Consider the following 20,968-nt stretch of genomic DNA (forward strand, 5'->3'; position numbering starts at 1 on the left):
GAGCTTTGGGGGGGTCGATCAGTGCAGTGAACACGGTTAGTAGAGCTGCAAGTTAACAGAGAGTCCCAGGTCTACAATGAACATTACCATGAGTTTTAAAGAATCCATAAAAAAAGAATTTCTAAATTGTTTCTTCACCTACCGAGGCACCTAAAACAAAATGGTAAGATTTGGCGCTGTTCTGAAAGCATTAACAGCGTGGCCAGTATTTACTACAGTCAGGACATCTCCGGGATGAGGGACACGTCTACCAGGGGGGCCATCCCTTCAGACAGAACCAACACGAATCAATGTAAGGGCTTGAAAGGGGTCCTGTGAGAAGACTGCCGTCTCTATACATGGTGCCGTCTCCATACGTGGTCTGTGAACGTGTTACTGAGAAGAACTAGAGTGAAGCTGTCCAGGCGGCAACACGTTATCTTTAGGACTAAAAAAAAAAAAAGGTGCACTTGAATAAATTGCATTCTAATGGATCCAAATAACCATGAGTCCACAAAACCTGGGACCTGTATGAAACTCATAAGGAGGGCCAGAGAAATAACCATAAGTAGGCTGGGTGCGGTGGCTCACGCCTGTAATCCTAGCATACTCTGGGAGGCCGAGGCGGCAGGATCACTCAAGGTCAGGAGTTCAAAACCAGCCTGAGCAAGAGCAAGACTCTACTAACAATAGAAATTCATTGGCCAACTAAAATATATATAGAAAAAATTAGCTGGGCATGGTGGCGCATGCCTGTAGTCCCAGCTACTAAGGCAGAAGGATCACTTGAGCCAGGAGTTTGAGGTTGCTGTGAGCTGGGCTGATGCCATGGCACTCTAGTCCAGGCAACAGAATGAGACTGTCTCAAAAAAAAAAAAAAAAAAAAAATCAAGAAAAGAAATAACCATAAGTAGAATGAGTAGCTCTGTGTCTGGAAAGGACAGTCATGGCAGCAGATTGGAGTGAAAAGAACACAGGCTTTGCCAGGGCTACTTGTTATATTCCACTTACATACGACGCCTCTGGAGTTGTGGGTTGAAGCTGCTCAGCGCTGCAGTTGAACACTTACCTTGGTTACTTGGGCAACCTCAGGAAGTGACAATCCTCTGTGCTTCAGTTTCCTGTCTTAAAAAGAATGATGCATTCAGTCCTAAATACGGTGGAAAAACAGGCCAGGCGCTTTGGCTCACACCTGTAATCCTAGCACTTTGGGAGGCTGAGGCAGGAGGATTGCTTGAGCTCAGGAGTTCAACACCAGCCTGAGCAAGAGCAAGACCACTATCTCTACTATAAATAGAAAGAAATTAGCCAAACAACTAAAAACAGAAAAAATTAGGCAGGCATGGTGGCGCATGCCTGTAGTCCCAGCTACAGGGGAGGGAGGCTGAGGCAGGAGGATCACTTGAGCCCAGGAGTTGGAGGTTGCTGTGAGCTAAGCTGATGCCACAACACTCTAGCCCGGGCAACAGAGTGAGACTGTCTCAAACAAACAAACAAACAAAACCCCCAAAAAGTCACCCTGGAAAAGAGGTCATGCGAAAACACCTTGTACAACGCATGAGAAGTGATCGAGTGTCACACCCCCTTTTCTTGTGTGGTCACAAATACCCCTTACGTAGAGAGGGCCATTCAGCCTAACCCAGTCTAGCGAATCACATCTCAGTCACTAGGCAACCTCCTGATCAGCCTGTGCATGTACTTCACCCACCGGGGGAGCCGACTAGAGTGTCCAGGCTTCTCTGTCCTGCTGGGTAGAGCTTCCTCGACAGCTGGTACATTGGTAACATGGTGTATCAGCGTCTTGGAGGTTTGTTTAGCGTACCCTTTGGAATACACCTAATTTTGGTTGAATGAATAAAATTATGTTCCTAAACCTGCAAAAACTGAAGACTACTTTCAAATACTTCCTATCTGTGACTCTTTTCAACAGTTACAAACTCAGATATTTGGGGGGTTAGGAAGATCTCAGATTGACACCATTCCCTAGTGACACACACTGCTTGCTGCTACCCATGTCCATTGCTTTCTTTGTCCTTATGAACAGAACCAAGATTTTGTTCAGGACACCACTAGCTATGCCTAGCTAAAAATAACTTTAAGCTGGAGGTGGGCATGTGAACAGTTTTTGCTAAGACAGAAGCAGAAGCCTGCTCATGATTTCTGGGAAATTTTGCTCTCTAGCCTAGGCACTGACTGATCCTTTCTCTTTGGCAATTCCCATTCCCTTTCTGGAATGCAGATGTAACAGGTGGAGCTGCAGCAGCCATTTCCAGATCATGAAGGAAAGGCCAGGATAATTATAGAGCAGTTGGCATTCTTCAGCTATAGAATCAATCCCAACAACTGCTTACTTCTGAACTTGTTTTCTTAAGAAAATATCTAATTTATATATGCCTGTTTGGTTGGTTTTTGGTTACTTGCAGTCAAATACAATCCAAAATTGATACAGTAAAATTTATTTGTGATTTATTTTTTTAAATTTCAGAATATTATGGGGGTACAAAGGTTTTGGTTACATGAATTGCTTTTGTACAGACTGAGTCAAACTTATCACTGTGCCCATCACCCAGATAGTGTGTGCATTGCACCTCTTAGGTGTGAATTTACCCATCACCTCCTCCCTGCTCCCACCTGCTTGATTTCCATTGAGTTTTACCACCGTATGTGCACATGAGTGTTGATCTATTAGTTCCAGTTTTGTAGTGAGTTTGTGGTTTTCAGTTTTGCCATTCTTGTAATACTTCAAAGGTTGGTCTCCAGTTCCATCCAGGTTGTTATAAAAGGTATTAGTTCACCATTTTTTGATGTCTGAATAATATTCCATGGTTTACATATACATTTTATTAATCTACTCATGTGATACAGTGAAATTCAGATTGGCTTTAAAATACTATGCAGGCCAGCCCATAATCTGCTACATTTATCTCCACCATAACGAGTTACCTTGAATATTTCTGAATTAAGTAAAATGGGAACACATTCCTTCACTATCAGTGTATCTATGACTGGAATATACCTGTGGTAAGCCATTCTTCTTAATGTCTTGGATTTATTACATTACATTCAGATACCTAGTTAATTTTTAAACCGAAAGACCTGGTAGCTGGAACCACAGATGTAAAAATAATCTGATCTTTTCTCAACAGCCATTTCTTTCCTGTTTATCATAATTCAGAAATATCTCTACCAATGACATGTACCAAAGTTTTGGTTCTGGGATAAAATTATGTTTCTAATTCTTCAATGTTCACGACTATACTAAGATATCATTCTTTTGGAATACATAATTTTAGTTCAGTTTTGTAAATATTATATTCCATTGTAATTTGTGCTTCCCCTTTTATAGCATAGAGTTGTCACAGGGAAACAGCGAATTAGCCAACGACATTTTCCAACTTCCTTATGCTGAGAGACCATCATGTGGCAGGTCCTTGCTGATGGAATGAGTGGCAGTGAGGTTTTGCTTCCAGGCCTGGCCCAGCTCATAACTCCACAGGTGGTCCTCCTTGGGGAAAGGCGGCAATTCCCACAATGACCTTGGAAGCTACGTGCTGATTACACAACCTCCATCAGCCTGGGCTCCTAAAAGCTGAGGGATGGAGAGCTGCCTCGCCGAGGTGTTCACCTGCCCAGAACTGTTAAACTAGAAATAAACTATCACGTTTGAGCCACTGTATGTTTTGGGTTTATATTTTTTTGTACTTAGCTAATACAAGGTGTGTTGAGAGCTGAGTTGCATTTACTCATTAATTTGATATCTGAATGCCCCACGTGCCAGCCCTGGCTGTGTGGCCTTGCCCTGCTTTCCAACCAGAGTGGCCCCTGTGAACGACTTGCACCTTTCCATGCTGGTGGATCCGGGTCTCAGATGAGGGCAGTAACCTGTTTACTGTAATAAAGTTTCCATTCAGGGGTCCTAAACCTAGACCTGCATTTTCTTCCCAAAGTTTCCATTTCCTAGATACATTTTTTTCCAGAAAAAGTATCCTCCAGCTTTGCCCTTTCTCCTCAATGTTGACTTGGGATGGTAGCTAATCGCCTCCAGCTGTGCTGGCTCCTTGTGTCCTGCTGGCCTAGCTTCACATGCCTGTGACAGGAGAACAGGCCCTCCGATTCCAACTCACTCCGAACAGGGATTTCCAAATGTCATTTAAAGCAACCGAAACTTTTTTTTTCCAAATGAAATCTTTGGCTACAACACAATCTATAAACACTCCTCTGATTAAAGTGGGAATGGTGGTGGTGAAGCTTCCCCTGCCAGATTCAGAGCTGATTCTGAGATAAGGGTCCAAATCTGTTATCTGGGGAGTCGAACACGTCACCACGGAGCTTTATATCTTCACGGATACTGTCTTCTACCTTCAGATAGCCGCAGATTCTCAAGAATAGTTCCCAGCAAGTCGTCGTAGTTGGGTAAGATTAGAAATTCAAGTCACTTAGTTCAGAACTGGTGCAATCTTAGGAGGATGAGCCACGCAGGTTCCTGGGTCTTGCTGGAGAAATACTGTTAGAATTTAGTGAAATGTAGATTTCAGTACTGAGAATCAGAGAACCACTAAGCAGATGCAGGTTCTTTGAGGACGATCTCTTTTCCTTCCTATTTGGCAGAACCAAATACAAGCCCTCAAGGTAGCAGGACATTGCTTTCTTTGATTACTCCTGAGTATTACTGAGACTAGGACTTGAAAATATTCTAATTTACATATCAGTTGGCCACAGTAAGCTGGCACCACTACCAGGGAAGAAGATGGAAGGAGACAGGCTCTGAATTTCTTCTCTTCAGCTACTGTTGAGCCAGGACATGACCCTCATGTCAGCCCTTAATGAAGAGATGCCAGGATTTCTGACAACACGCCCACTCCCTGTGGCTGACATGACTTCGGGGGAGGGAAACTGGGGTCTAGAGGTCCCTGCCTTCCCAGGGGCCTGGGTATTGTTAAAAAATAACACATTGAAGATGTTTAATTTGTTTGCACACAGTTTTGGCTTGTCATGTTTTAAGGTGTATTTTTATTTACAAAGTGAGATGATGCATTACAAACAGATAACTCCATTTTCATGAAAAAGTATATAAATATATTACAGTAAATTCTATATAGTAAACATTAGAAATTGATAGAGTAAACATTTGCTACTTTTTTTTCTACGCCAATATTACTGTCATTTAAAGCTTAAATACTGGTTTCAAGTATCCCCTATAAAATAACTCTATTAAAATACTGGAAAAAATTTTTGCTATAAACAAGATTGGTGCATTAAAAATAGATTTAGCGTGTCCTTATAACAATGTCCACTATAATAAAATGCTGCCTTTAGTTATCCCTAAGATATGTACTGTTCAATTAGTGTTAAAAATTTTTAATAATTATCATAGGTTAAAGTAGCTGTAAAAATACAGCATTTTAACTTTATTTATAATATTGTGATGAAGAATACTCCTCTAAGATAGAAGAGAATAAGCATAATGATATTGTATGGACTTGCTGCTCTGTGATCATTATTTTAAATAGAGAGCAGGAGTCTGCTGGAGGTTAAGGAGAGAAATGGAAATGCATCCAGCAGGCTTTTCATGTCATTTCAGAAGCTGCGGATGCTCTTTTTGCTCTTCTTCAGCTTGAAGACGTGTCAGGACATAAAGAATGACTTGATAGCAGAAAATATATTGATCCTAAAAAAAAAAAAAAGAGAGAGAGAGAAATAGAAGTCTTTAGATGTATAATGTGAATGTTACATATACATATGTATGTATGTAATGCTATGCCACTATTTGAAGTGATGTTTGAGGGGTTTTGAAAATACCGAAAAATTTTGCCGGAATGTAAAAGGCAGAGAATTGTACGGTGTCATAAAAATTATAAGAACCAGAAACCAGATTGACAAAATGAGGAAAAAACCTGAGAGGTCGGGGTGGAGCCATCACCGGGTGCTAACTGAAGTTGTCTCGGATTGGTGTGTTACTTCTATTTTTTGTGTTTTGATTATATTTAATGGAAAAATAACCTTTTTATAAACTTTCTTCTACTTTTATTAAACTCATCTCCCTCTTTTAAATGTCAAAAAGTTAATAGCTAAGAAGCTATTGGAAATAATTTTCTTTAGATATTTTGTAACAAAAGTATGGAAATCTAAGTTTTTGAAAATGAACTCTTTTGGTGAAATTATTCTTTGTTAAGCTAACAGTAGAGGGATCTGAGTTTTTTTGTTATTTGGCAAGGAATTAATGAATCTGAAAATAAATGAAAAAAAATCACAATACATTAAATGGAAAGTAATAAAACAATAACCACAGGTGAATCTCTTTTAAAATAGCTGCATGTGTGTCTGTGTGAGACTGAACGCACATACATATGTTTAGGACAAAGGATATAAGAACACCTCCTAAAAACGTTAACAACTCTCTGAAAGTAGGAATACAAGTGGCCTTTTACATTTCTGTATTTTAACTTCTCCACACATTCATCCTTGATTCTCTCTCTTACATCACATACAACTCATTAGCAAATCTGCTTCACTGAAAGTTCTCTTCACTATGTCCACACCTACCACTCCAGTCTGAGCCTCCCTGCTGGCCTCCTAACTGACCTCCCTGCTTCTAACCCTGCATTTTCCTCCCTAGACCAGGTGTAGTTTTAACACAACAGCCAGAGTTGTTCTTTAAAATGGGAATCAATCACCTCACTCCATGTTGTAATCCTGCGATGGCTCCTATTTCACTTGGAGGAAAACCTAAGGCCTGACCCGTCACCTCCTCTAACTTCACCCCCTCCCTCACTCCCCCAGCCACACTGGCTGTGACCATTTCTGAACACATAAGACACACTTCCTCCATCTCGGACTTCCACACACGTGGTCCATTCTGCCTGGAGGGCGCTTACACCAGATATTTATTAATATATGACCCCCTCCTTCAAATCTTTGCTCAAGTGTTACTTTCTCAGTGGTACCACCCTATTTAAAATTGCACCCCCAATTTGCCATGACCAATTCCCTTTACCTAGTCTCAATTTATTTCCTCTAAAGCACTTATCACATTCAGAGATTCTATATAATTTACATATTTAATGTGTTTATGGTCTGCCATCCTCATTACCACCCAGCTAGAATGTCTGTAATTCTAGTAGGGATCTTTGTTCTATTCACGGATGTGTGTTAAGCATCTAGAAGAGTTCCTGGTACAAAGTAGGCACTCAATAAATATCTGTTGAATAAACAAATGAATGAATGGACTTTTTGAGTTTAAAGAGCTACTTATGCCAATCAATATGTTTTCCTTACCTAAAAAGTCAGATTGTAAATGAGCTTAATATTTAGGAGACTTAATTTGAATTAAAAAGGCATATACCTGGAATGTAGGCAAATTCTAATTTTAAAGATATAAACTTCTAAATTTTTCAAGAGGAAAAAAACCACGAATTTATAGACATATGAAAACAGCTTCCATACTTCCCCCACCCCCACTAAACAAAAAGGAAAAAAGGACAATGGAACTCCTTAGTGAAGACAGACACTCTAAATAACGCACTCCCTGTGAAGAACACAACTCAGTGGGTGATAAAACCCATGGTTTGATTTCAGGTAAGAGAAATGAAAATGGGAGGATAAACGGACCCCCGCATTTACTCTCCCTGCTAAGCTCGCAACTGCAGCCTGCCTTGCTGTGTTTCAGTCAATGCTGATGAATCCATTCCCTATTGGGGAATTTCTGTAGCAAGACTACTACCTTCTACTTTTTTCTTAGGCTGGAAATGGGGAAGGAATGCCATTAATTACCTGGCATTTTGCATCACTTCCAATCTCTGCCCCAGCATGCTATTCCATTCTGTGTAATCTATTCAGTGTGGATACTGCATTTCCTTGTTTTTTAAATTAAAGGGCAACATTTTAAAAAGCCTAGACAAATTTGAATTTTTTTCCTAATTAGCCTTCATGCTTTAAAAAATTGCCCCTCACTGCAATAAATGTTTGGTTTTACGCTATAACGGAATCCTCAAAAAAGAGAAACAGTTTAACAGGAACTTTTAAAATATTAGAATCTTTACAAAAATCCTCATTAGGAGACCCAATCAAGACTCGCCTCTGTCTGAACCATTCCGTGTCTTTGTAGTCTCATGCAGCGCACTAAATCAGAGATGTCAAACTGCCAAAGGAAACAGAGTGTACATTAGATTAAAAGGGAAATAGAATTTGAACCTCAAAAAGAACACAGAGGGATGGCTTATGTAGAATGCTAGACCAGACTCTGGACAAAATGACTTGGTGAACTCACTTTGTCATCATTTGGTATTCTTATTTTTGATCTATCTAAGAATTAGGGAAGGTTGTTCTATTTGAAAATCCCCAGCAGAAATTCTCTTCTCCCTGAAATTTGACTGATTTCTAATATTAAAATAAAAAATGTAAACTATTTCCCCAACACATTGTTTTTTAGAATAAAGTTCCAGATCTTTTGACTTTCCTGATATTTAACAGTTCGAAACAAGAGAGAAATAGATTATTTGGTTTTGTCCTACTTAAATTATTATAGCAGTTATAATAGAAAGTACAGGATAAAACTGCTTATAACTAAAATCCTTTAAGAGACAATTTAAATTACGTATTTATACAGTAAATTATCCTAGCATTTTAAGGAAGGTTTAGGCTGGGCGTGGTGGCTGATGCCTGTAATCCTGGCACTCTGGGAGGCCAAGGCAGGAGGATCTCTTAAGGTCAGGATTTCAAGACCGGACTCAGCAAGAGCAAGACCCTGTCTCTACTAAAAATAGAAAGAAATTAGCAGGACAACTAAAAACAGAAAAAATTTGGCTGAGCATGGTGGTACAGGCCTATAGTCCTAGCTACTCGGGAGGCTGAGGCAGGAGGATCGCTTGAGCCCAGGAGTTTGAGGTTGCTGTGAGCTAGGCTAACGCCGTGGCACTCCAGAGCTCGGGCAACAGAGCAAGAATCTGTCTCAAAAAAAAAAAAAAAAAAAGGTTTATACTAATTTAAGTTCAAAAGAAAGATTATACTCTTATAGTAATTTTTTAAATGGGGAATAACTGTTCAGAGATAGAGTATTTAGCATTATTTTGCATAAAAATATACATTTCCTACCCATAGATAACAATAACAAAAACCCAAGCCTTTCCCCTTAAAAAATCATACTCTCTTTTGTGCTTCTATATTTCTATCCGAAAAGCAGGATAACAATACTGACTTTATCTTACACAAGCCTAAAGACTTTAAAGCAGGCATCCTCAAACTATGGCCCACAGGCCACATGTGGGTGTTTTTGCCCATCTTTTTTTTACTTCAAAATAAGATATGTGCAGTGTGCATAGGAATTTGTTCATAGTTTTTTTAAAACTATAGTCCGGCCCTGCAACGGTTTGAGGGACAGTGTACTGGCCCCCTGTTTAAAAACTTTGAGGACCCCTGCTTTAAAGGGTAAAATTTAATACTGCCTAAGGGGCTCTTGAGTACATGGTTAAAAAACCCCCAGTAAAACAAATATAAAATTGAAATGTTATTTTTTTTCTTGATTAAGGCCTACTTATGTAGTTTTGAATAATAACGTTTATAACTAGGGGAAGGGTGGTAAAAGATAAAAAAATAAAGACTAATAATGTTTACTAAAATACAATTCTATATAATAAGAAAATGAAGGTATTCATATGAACTGCTAAATAAAAAAATCCCAAGATCACAACACATTATTAAAAATTAGATCCCATTATTATTCTAGCCAAATGCCCATTCAGCCTATATCAAATACGCACATCCAGATCTTGAGTGATTAATCCTAGAACTACGTCGATGCATATCAGGGTCCCCGAACGCCCAATGCCAGCGCTGCAGTGTGTGATTATGGGGCCTGATCTGTGGATGTGTCTCATGTAGGAGATGAAGGTGAGCAGATCGTCTGGCCGAGAAGGGGTATCGTGGTCTGGCCAGGCAGTGAAATTCAGATGAGAAATATGTCGCACTTCTCCTGTCTGAAATTGGACAACAGAATAAGTAGATAATTGGCATGTTATATTGTTCATACATAACTAGTACTTAATATTATTCTCCCTCTCTAATTTTGATTTGTCCTTTGGATTAGATCAAAGGAAAGGTGAAAGAGACAAAAAGACTACATTAAGAAACACACAAAGGGCCTTTATCAAGAAGGTTGCTGGATCCACATTTTAAATATTGGGGCCGGACACAGTGGCTCATGCCTGTAATCCTAGCACTCTGGGAGGCCGAGGCGGGTGGACTGCTCAAGGTCAGGAGTTCAAAACCAGCCTGAGCAGGAGCGAGACCTTGTCTCTACTATAAATAGAAGGAAATTAACTAGACAACTAAAAATATGTATAAAAAATTAGCTGGGCATGGTGGCGCATGCCTGTAGTCCCAGCTATTCAGGAGGCTGAGGTAGAAGGATCACTTGAGCCCAGGAGTTTGAAGTTGCTGTGAGCAAGGCTGACGCCACGGCACTCACTCTAGCCTGGGCAACAAAGTGAGACTCTTGTCTCAAATAAAATAAAATAAATAAATAAATAAATATTGGTAAAAAATACTTTTTGGAAGCCCTAAAAACAAAGGACAATTTTATTTTATTTTATTTATTTATTTATTTATTTTGAGACAGAGTCTCACTTTGTTGCCCAGGCTAGAGTGAGTGCCGTGGCGTCAGCCTAGCTCACAGCAACCTCCAACTGCTGGGCTGAAGCCATCCTACTGCTCCCAAGTAGCTGGGACTACAGGCATGTGCCACCATGCCCGGCTAATTTTTTTTTCTATATATATTAGTCGGCCAATTAATTTCTTTCTATTTACAGTAGAGACGGGGTCTCGCTCTTGCTCAGGCTGGTTCTGAACTCCTGACCTTGAGCAGTCCGCCCACCTCGGCCTCCCAGAGTGCTAGGATTACAGGCGTGAGCCACTGTGCCTGGCCACAAATGACATTTTAATATGAATAATAACCTTTTTTGGTGGCTCTATTCCAAATCTACCCCAGACAAAAGTCAGAGTCATTGCAACGGCCTACAAACCCTACATAATCTGGTCATGTTTCCTCTCAGACCTAACCTCTTCATCTTCTCCCCCACAGCCACTTAACTCCAGCCAAATGACCCTCTCTGTGGTCCTTTAAATACACCGGGCACAGTTTGGTCTCAGAGGTTTTGCACTTGCTCTTTCCGACTGGACTGCTTTCCCCTAGATATCCCTCCACTGCTCCTTCAACTCCTTCACAGTTTTTTCCCCCATGCCACTTTCTCAGGCTTTCTCTGACTCCTTGTTGAAAATTATAGCATGCTTCTCATTCTGCCCTATACAACTACCCTTCCCTGCTTTATTTTTTCCACAGCACTATCAACACTAGCATCTCCTCATTAGAAAGTAAGATTCATAAGGTCAGAAATGTCTTTTTGTTCGTGTTGTTAACTGCTGAATCCCTGGAGAGCCCACAACAAGGTCTGAGCTCTATAAAAACGTGTAGATTAAATGAACCAATCATTTGAGGGATATTGAACAATTTGTGCCAGCCTAATATGTAAGCTAGTATAAATCAATAAAGAGATATAATTTTCAATATTTTGTAAAGTCACACATCAAAAATCATGAAGGAAAATTTCAGGCTATGTTTACATGACACCAATAGAATTGAACTGATGTGCATTTTTCTATAAAAGATGGCTGTTTCTTTAAGAAAGCTTAACTTGCAATAGAAAACACATCACTCAGAACTAGCTAGGATTACTGGGGCAGGAATGTAGTAAGGTGAGGGAGTGTGGGAGGTGAGGAAACAGCAGCAGCTTTACTTAAGGTATGATCACTTATCTAATTCAAGCTCAATTCAATACAAATTATCTCAATGACAACTGTTCATACTATAATTATCCATGTATGCGTAAATACATTAAAAGTTGCTTTATGAGGGAATATTTCCTACTTGCAGATATTTCAAAACAGTTTTAATGAGTTTATTTAGAGGGTTGACCTTAAAAAAAACAGTTTCTAACTTCTGAGCCATTTTGTGTTATCACTAAGCAAGGGATGATGGATAATCACACAGCACATACTGGAGGAAACTATTTGGCAGAATTCATGAAGAGACTCACGGTTAAACTTATACTAGATAAAAAAAGAATATGCGGCATTAGTTCCATCGCAATGGGAACCAGGAAGTCACTGGCTTTCTAGAAATAACATTGGTGTAATCACAGGAACATTCCAGGCTTGGACTCCAGCTAGGAGACATGCCTTGGTAAACGGAAAGATTAACTTCACTTACCTGAATGTCTTCCAGGGTCATGGCCCTCACCACAAAGCCTTTCAGCTGCTGCATTCGCACAAGAGCCAGCCGAAGCCTGTCGTTGACCATTGTCGTTTTGCCTAGGATGTTAGGCCAGTAACGCTGGCATTTGATTTTTTCTCCTTCTACTTCTTGGGTCATCATGGCTATCACTGTGGATTTTTGTTCCCAAATCATCTGCCAGAAATCTCCGATGGTTGTAGGGAGAGGTCCTTGGCAGGCAATGTAAACGAACTCTTCTTTCCCCACTGGTATCTTAATGAAGCTGGCATTGATGTACCCACCTTCATCTCCAAGAGGCACTCTGGTAGCATCATCTGTGAATTTCCCACCACAGAACAGAATCATTGATATCATGCATTTCATACAAGAGTCTTACAAATAGCATGAGTTGAAGATATTGAGAAATTCCACATAATTGTAGATAAAATCACAAACACACCTTTTCCCCCATTTTTATTATTGTTTTTTAGAGATGGGGTTATATCGTCAATGGTTTATCCAAGAAAATAAATTTATAAGTCATTTCTATTTCAAATATCTATAAATTTGACTGGTAACTCCTGTGATTACCAAATTAAAACCTTTTAATAATAGGTTTCAAGTTCCTCTATCAATTGCCCTTTATTATTTGACTTTTATCTTTTAGCCCGTACTGGTCATTTGTATCATGGCAACAAATCTGCTCACTGGTTTTGGATTTATAGCTTGTCTTATTCTAACTTTCAGATATTCGTCTGGTCATTTTGTGTCTAAAATAACTCTCATATACATTATGTTAAGCAATGATCTATTCCATTTTTAAAACACTGTCTTAAGATTTACTACTGGCCAGGTATGGTGGCTCACACCTGTAATCCTAGCACTTTGGAAGGCCAAGGTGGAAAGACTGTTTGAGGCCAGGAGTCCGAGACCAGCTTGAGCAAGGGCGAGATCCCATCTCTATTAAAAATAGAAAAAATTAGCCAGGTATGGTGGCACATGCCTATAGTCTCTGCTACTCAGGAGGTTGAGGCAGGAGGATCTTTTAAGCCTTAGAGTTTGACTTCCTGGCAAATATAGGGTCAGTGTGTCGTATGTTGTAATCCAAAGTGCTAAAATATATAAATGTGTCTGATGATAACTATAAAGTTGCTGGAGGTTAATATTTGGCCATATACATATAGTCATATATAATTTTTAAAAATCACACTGTTGATTGATGAAATGGGTAAAATATGGGTAAAAATAATTACTTTTATTTCCTTCTTGTATCTGAAATGATTCAAAGTTTAATTAGCCTAGTGGTATTACTGTATATCTATGTACATGCATGTACATAGCTATTAATCACTGTAGACATTTCTCTAAACTAAAAGAGTGTAATAAATTTTTTTTTTTTTGAGACAGAGTCTCACTTTGTGGCCCAGGCTAGAGTGAGTGCCATGGCATCAGCTTAGCTCACAGCAACCTCAATCTCCTGGGCCCAAGCGATCCTACTGCCTCACCCTCCCAAGTAGCTGGGACTATAGGCATGCGCCACCATGCCTGGCTAATTTTTTGTAAATATATTTTTAGTCGGTCAATTAATTTCTTTCTATTTTTAGTAGAGACAAGGTCTCACTCAGGCTGGTTTCAAACTCCTGACCTCGAGCAATACGCCCGCCTCGGCCTCCCAGAGTGCTAGGATTACAGGTGTGAGCTACCATGCCCAGCCAAGAGTGGAATAAATTGATGATGGTTGTGACACATGAACCCAGAAAATGCTCATCTGGAAGCCAATTCATACTTTTAGAAAGAGTTTAAAATTAATGATTTGGCATCACTGGCTAATTTTTAATATTATGCTAGTAAAAATTCAGGAATATTTTAACAAATATTTAAGATTGATTTTCAGAATACATATAATACTTTAAAAGGGAATTCATATTGACTATCTAAATTTATTTGTTAGTGATGTAAATCTCTGGGTGTTTACGCACATGCTTATGTGAGGGATATGTAGGTTAAACAGGCATAAAAATTTTAATCAGTTTACATTAAACACATATTCTATTTGAAACAAAATTGGAACTTACATGGAAGTATATTTTTATATCTGTTCTTCTTTCTATTTTCCTTAGTTTGTCCAATTAGACACTGATCCAAAGGTTTTAATTCTTGAAGATTCTGTAAGCAAAAATGGAAATAAAGTTAAATGGAGATAAGCAGTAATTCAGTAATAGTTGCAAATGCTTTAAATGTATAGGGTACAACATTAGCTGATTAGGCTGATTTTTGGTGTTAAGAAATAGAAATGTCCTAAATAAGCCTAAAATCAATACTGATTTGATAAGGCAGTGTTGAATATATTCTTTAATTGAATAAGTTGTAGTCAACTAATTTTCTAAGATACCACTTTGTGTCTTAATTTTTAATTTCAGTTTAAAAGTGTCTATAATTATATTTTAGAAAAAAGTACAAATTTATAAAAACATCTTTGCTTTAAAAGTAATGAGCTAGCAGAAACCGGGTTTCTTGGGGTCCCCACTTTAGCAGGTTCTGATTCTCAACATGCCCTGGGTTACCCTGGCTCCCTTTCTCATGGGGCCTGACCCGTGATCTGTCCTTTCTCCTCAGGTGTGGTGACCAAGATAAAGATGCAGAGAACCATTGTCATCCCCCGAGACTATCTCCACTACATCCGCCAGTACAATCGTTTTGAGAAGCGCCACAAGAACATGTTTGTGGACCTGTCCTCCTGCTTCAGGTGAGCACAGTGGCCCCTCCAGTAGCCCAGGCCACCCTCACAGCCTTCATTTTCCATATTTTGAGGCCAGATGGAGACCAGCTGAAGGAGTAACTGGGGTGGCATTTCTGGCAAGCCCCTGGAATCCCAGGGTTTTTATATGTCACTTGTTCCTCAATGTTCTACAGTTGAGTATCTCTTTTGTTTGTTTTGTTTTCTGTTTTCACAAATTAATTTTTCATAAAAATAGTTTTTTTCTTTTATATTATTTATTCATTTTTGTGTTCTGGAACAGTTGAGTATTTCTTATCAGAAAGGCTTGGGAACAGTGTTTCCAATTTTTTAGGATTTTGAAATGTTTGCATGTACATAATGAGATATCTTGGGGATGGAACCTAAGTCTAAATATGAAATTCATTTATGTTTCACGTAAAAAAAAAAAAAAGAGTAATTAGCTAGAGCACAATCTCTTGACAGTATTGTCTGTAGGGGTCAGAGAATATTCCATGTGGCAGTGTTGTGGTCAGATCATCGTATGTTCTAAAGTCAACTCTTTCTCACTTTTCATTCATTTACTTACTCAAACAATAAATACTTTATGAAAGGCAGTGTATTAAGTTCTAGGAATACAGTGGTGGGGAAGAAGGTAAGATTCTGGCTCTCATGGCCCTTACAGTCTACTGGGAGAAAGGAGGCAATAAAGAAGTAAATAAATATTATAATATATGTCTTGAAGAAATTAACAAGCTGCTGTGATAGAGAAACCCCTATAAACCATGAGAGTTGTGATGGAAGTTCTTTGATGGTGACATTTAAACTTAAGAACTTAAAGTGGAAATCATTTCTGCAAAATGGAGATGTGGGGAGAGGAAGACTACATCTTAATTACTGGGAGCTTTAGTTTCCAAATCTGTATGATGGAATTAATGTTTTGAGGAATATAAAGAAAACAACAAGCACACAGCAGAAGTGCTTAAAAGTTAGCACACTGGCTACAAAGCTCAGGAAGTGGGCAAATAAGCAGATGGTTTGAAGGAGAGGGGCAAGGTCAGCCTCAAAACCACAGTGGGGCATTTCTCTTTTGCCTAGTGATACATATGAATGATGCCACAAGACCACAGGAGCAAGGTCTTTGAACCATTGCTGCTTTGAACTGGGGCCACATTCCTGGAGCTGTATTAAATTAGAAACTGCTGTTAATGATGAACCACATCTATAGTATGTTAATTAGGTATTGAAATGGATATGTGGTTTTTTTTTTTTAACTTTTTATTCTTACATATAAAGTAGGGAGTATAATCTTCAGGGAATTTTATCAAGTTTTAAGTAGTTAATGTAATCTTTTTAAATCAATACCATTAAGACCCTAATTAGAAAAACTAAGTTACTGTTAGGTATGATAAGATGGTGCTTTTATAGTTGGAAATAAGTTAACTACAGATAGAATTGGAAAGTAATAGACATTTTAATAGACATTTTCGAAATTTTTCCTAATCTTGAGCTAGTAAAGACACATTTTTCTTACAAATAAATGCATAAAGACTTTGGGAGAGAACTATTGACAGATGCCACTTACCTCCAGCTCCTTAGAAGGAATTCCTTGTTCTAGTAAACCACGCAACATTCGAATGACTGATTTTAACTTGGCACCAGTGTATTTACCAGAGGGGAGCACTTTGACGACAGGGAGTGCAGCAAGCTCCTCGTTTGTCAGAAAGGGGTGATCTAACAGGAAGACAGCAACTGATTCTTAAAAAAACATTTCCCCCCAAACAGATTTCACCAATAAATGAAGAAATTTCAGCCTATTCTCACCTTATCTATTTTTACAAAAGGGGGAATCTTAAAATATCACAGAATTAATAAGGCAATAGAATTAATAGGTAGGCTGATAAACACAATCAACACCAGGAAGTCTTTGCGCTAGTATGGCTCTTGTACCCTACTTATAAGGAGACAATTCACTAACTGCTCAGAAGTTCTTAAGGCCTTTGGCTCTTATTTATTTACAGTTTATAAAGGAGTTTACTGTTCCTTTTTGCTTCTCTTAACTCAAATGGCATTGTTTTAATGAGGAAAACATCTAGTCCCGTTATTACTTTGTATTTAAATTAGCTTCTATGCACATGGAAAAAGATGAGAGAGAACTTTAGAAATTTCTTACCATGGAAAGTATCTCTAGGAATACTGATTTCTCTCCTCATCACCCACCCTTGGCACTCAGTGCCGGCAGCACTGGAATTTGATAGTTTTCTCCAAGCAAATGAAGAAATCCCTTGGGTTCTTAAGGAGTTGAGTCAAACAAGTATCTTAGAAGAGGTGTGGGTCTACTGTAGTACCTGCTCTTTGGAAATTACTTATAACAGAAGGCAACTATTATTCTAGAAAAACTAGAAAAAGAAAGTTTTTGCTAGAGTCTGTACAAGTATATTAATAGTTTTAATTTATGTTAATCAGTTGACTAAAGGATTTTGATGATGTAGCTAATATGTAGGCAACAATGATGCTAGGCACTGTGGTATAAGATACCACAAAAGAAGTTTCCACATTTAGCTGGGGCAAAGGCTAGTTGGGAATACAAAATTCACTCATATGAAATGACTATCAACTTTTACAGAACTGAGTGTGAATGAATAGGAGCTCAAAGGCTGGACAGATGAGCATTTGCTGCAGTGCTGGGCAAGTGCGTCATGCACACCCCAATGTCTACCTAAGTCAAGAAAGTGTTAATTCAACTTTGTTAATTTCTTTCAAAAAGAAAGACTTCAAAAAACAAAAAGATGTTCTTTCATTACATTAATATAATATTTCCTTATAAATAAAACACTGGATAGAATTTTTTTTCCTTTCTTTTCTTTCTTTTTTTTTTTTGAGACAGAGTCTTTCTCTGTTGTCCTGGTTGGAGTGCCATGGTATCATTGTAGCTCACAGCAACCTCAAACTCCTAGGCTCAAGCAATCAATCCTCATGCCTCAGCCTCCTGAGTAGCTGGACTATAGGTACATACCATAATGCACAGCTAATTTTTCAATTTTTAGTAGAGACAGAGTCTTGCCCTTGGCTCAGGCTGGTCTTGAACTCCTGAGCTCAAGCAATCCTTCCACCTCAGCCTCCCAGAGTGCTAGGATTACAGGCGTGAGTCACCACACCTGGCACTGGTGTCACGGGCTCAGTTATAAAATGAAAAGGCAGTAACGGAATAGACAAATTGACTCTTTTTTTTTTTTTTTTAATTTGAGACAGAGTCTCACTTTGTTGCCCAGGCTAGAGTGAGTGCCGTGGCGTCAGCCCAGCTCACAGCAACCTCCAACTCCTGGGCTCAAGCGATCCTACTACCTCAGCCGCCCAAGTAGCTGGGACTATAGGCATGCGCCACCATGCCCGGCTAATTTTTTCTATGGATATTAGTTGGCCAATTAATTTCTTTCTATTATAGGCATGCGCCACCATGCCCAGCTAATTTTTTCTATGTATATTAGTTGGCCAATTAATTTCTTTCTATTTATAGCAGAGACGGGGGTCTTGCTCTTGCTCAGGCTGGTTTCAAACTCCTGACCTCAAGCAATCCTCCCGCCTCAGCCTACCAGAGTGCTAGGATTACAGGCGTGAGCCACCTCGCCTGGCCAACAAATTGACTTTTGATCATAAAAGATGAGGTTGGGATTCAAGGATAATAATTCCTTACCTTTCAGCTATTCTACCTATTTTGCTATTAAAAAAATGTGCTCCTTGACTTCTTATTCCGGAATAGCAAAATTGTGACTTTATACTTCCATTCCAAATATTTATACAATATTTGTATGTTTTACTCAAAGTCACTGAGAATTTTAGGCTACAACTATGCAAATATCTAGTTATATAAGTGAATGTTGATGTTTGTCCAGGTGATTGAACCTTATATACCAAATAATATACATATATGGTAAAATATCATATCCATATATTCTGAAAATTGTCATTTTAAACATTTATTTTTCCTATCCATTGTTTTTGAGGGAAAAAACCTGCTAATAAAATTCTTGCCTTTATCAGAATTCTTGCCTTTATCTTCATGGTTTGTTTTCTCTATTGGCAATTCATCACTTCCCCATGTTATTTCATCATCGTCAGTCTTCCTTTCTTGTGTCTTCTGAATTAAGCTATGACAACAAAACACATTTGTAATATTTTCTTCATTTTTGTCTTCAAAATAAATTTAAATATTACAGCCCTCAATTATTTTCTCTACAATTATTATAGTATTTTAACCCTTTGCACTCGGATGTCAAGTGTAACTCGACACGGCTAGCAAAAATTATAGAGATTAAAATTACTTTTTGAATGTATCAATAATTTGAAATATAAAAAAATCCAAATAAATAAGTTTGTATGAAAAGAAACTCCAGTTTTTTATTCTACTGCCGCACTTTGTAAAATCTGGGGTATTTAAAAAATCAAATCCCGAGTAGAATAAAGGAATCGAGAAAAAAGCAAGCGAGTGCAAAGGGTTAAAATAGATTTGATTAAAAAAATCCAACCCACAATTATTAAAATTTATTGGTAAATGTAAATTGAACAGATGGAACAGAATAGTTTAATACAGATTTAAATTTATCCTCAAACAGATCCTAAGTCTTTGAACCTTAGACTGAAGGAGTCCCTTTGAGGATGGAGAAGGTCGTTTTGTTTCAACCTTTCAATATGGATAAGAGATTATAATTGTATTGGCGTATAGCTCTTTTTCTGTCTTTTCAGCTGATGCCCATGCCCACTATTGCATCATATGGGTGCATCTTAATTTATTTTATTTTATTTAATTAATTAATTAATTAATTTTTTTTTTTTTTGAGACAGAGTCTCACTTTGTTGCCCAGGCTAGAGTGAGTGCCGTGGCGTCAGCCTGGCTCACAGCAACCTCAATCTCCAGGGCTCAGCGATCCTCCTGCCTCAGCCTCCTCCCGAGTAGCTGGGACTACAGGCATGCGCCACCATGCCCGGCTAATTTTTTTGTATATATATCTTTAGTTGGTCAATTAATTTGTTTCTATTTTTGGTAGAGACGGGGTCTCGCTCAGGCTGGTTTCGAACTCCTGACCTTGAGCAATCCGCCCGCCTCGGCCTCCCAAAGTGCTAGGATTACAGGCGTGAGCCACCGCGCCCGGCCTATTTATTTATTTTTTGAGACAGAGTCTCACTTTGTTGCCCAGGCTAGAGTGAATGCCATGGCATCAGCCTCACTCACAGCAACCTCAATCTCCTGGGCTGAAGCAATCCTCCTGCCTCAGCCTCCCGAGTAGCTGGGACTACAGGCATGCGCCACCATGCCTGGCTAATTATATATATATATTATTTTAGTTGGTCAATTAATTTCTTTTCTATTTTTAGTAGAGACGCGGTCTCGCTTAGGCTGGTTTCGAACTCCTGACCTCAAGCAATCTGCCTGCCTCGGCCTCCCAGAGTGCTAGGATTACAGGCGTGAGCCATCATGCCTGGCTTATTTTTAAAAGTCCCTATTGATGGACATACTCTTTTGCTATAAATGGAGGCCACAGGACACTCCTGTACCTGGGCACTCACTAATGTAATGAAAGTATGTACAAGTGATTATTCTGAGAGTATACAGCAGATGCCCTCCCTGGTTAAGGTAGGTGGCTAGAAAAGAGAAATTAGGTAGGAGTTTAGCGCTAAGGAAGATGAAAAAGGATTACATAAAAGCCTGAATACATTTTTCACTTTCCGATATTCAGGGGAACAAAGCAGAGTACTTTTGTCTGATGATAGTATTAACAGTACACCATTAAATCAGGACATGGACTAATACTCCCAAAATGTCAACAGGGCAGCAATTATGCTGTTTTTATGATGGATGTTTTCCTCTGCACCAACTCATTGTGGGTCACAGTTTACAATTAATTTGCAAGCTCTGTATCCATGTGGTTGATTGTTTCCTAGTAGTAATACATAAACAGTCATCCTTTGGTATGTGTGTGGGATTGATTCCAGGACCCCCGGTGGATACTGAA

The 20,968-nt window shown here is 38.8% G+C and overlaps 1 protein-coding gene across 8 annotated transcripts in view; it reads right to left on the minus strand.

Annotated features, from left to right (window-relative positions):
* Positions 1 to 2,419: 2,419 nt before the first annotated feature.
* Positions 2,420 to 20,968, minus strand: part of PTPN13 (protein tyrosine phosphatase non-receptor type 13) — a 174,388-nt gene continuing 155,839 nt past the window's right edge. For all 8 annotated transcript variants that reach the window (XM_075998654.1, XM_075998656.1, XM_075998655.1 and 5 more), the window contains 7 exons: positions 18,990 to 19,105; positions 16,543 to 16,691; positions 14,317 to 14,407; positions 12,239 to 12,576; positions 9,735 to 9,950; positions 8,054 to 8,116; positions 2,420 to 5,647 (listed from right to left, as the gene is read on the minus strand). In XM_075998654.1, the coding sequence (XP_075854769.1) occupies positions 5,552 to 5,647; positions 8,054 to 8,116; positions 9,735 to 9,950; positions 12,239 to 12,576; positions 14,317 to 14,407; positions 16,543 to 16,691; positions 18,990 to 19,105 (1,069 nt within the window). In that variant the 3' untranslated portion in view covers positions 2,420 to 5,551. The remainder of the gene's footprint in view (positions 5,648 to 8,053; positions 8,117 to 9,734; positions 9,951 to 12,238; positions 12,577 to 14,316; positions 14,408 to 16,542; positions 16,692 to 18,989; positions 19,106 to 20,968) is intronic.

This window comes from Microcebus murinus, chromosome 29, assembly GCF_040939455.1.
Source record: "Microcebus murinus isolate Inina chromosome 29, M.murinus_Inina_mat1.0, whole genome shotgun sequence".
NCBI classification, from domain to species: Eukaryota; Metazoa; Chordata; class Mammalia; order Primates; family Cheirogaleidae; genus Microcebus; species Microcebus murinus.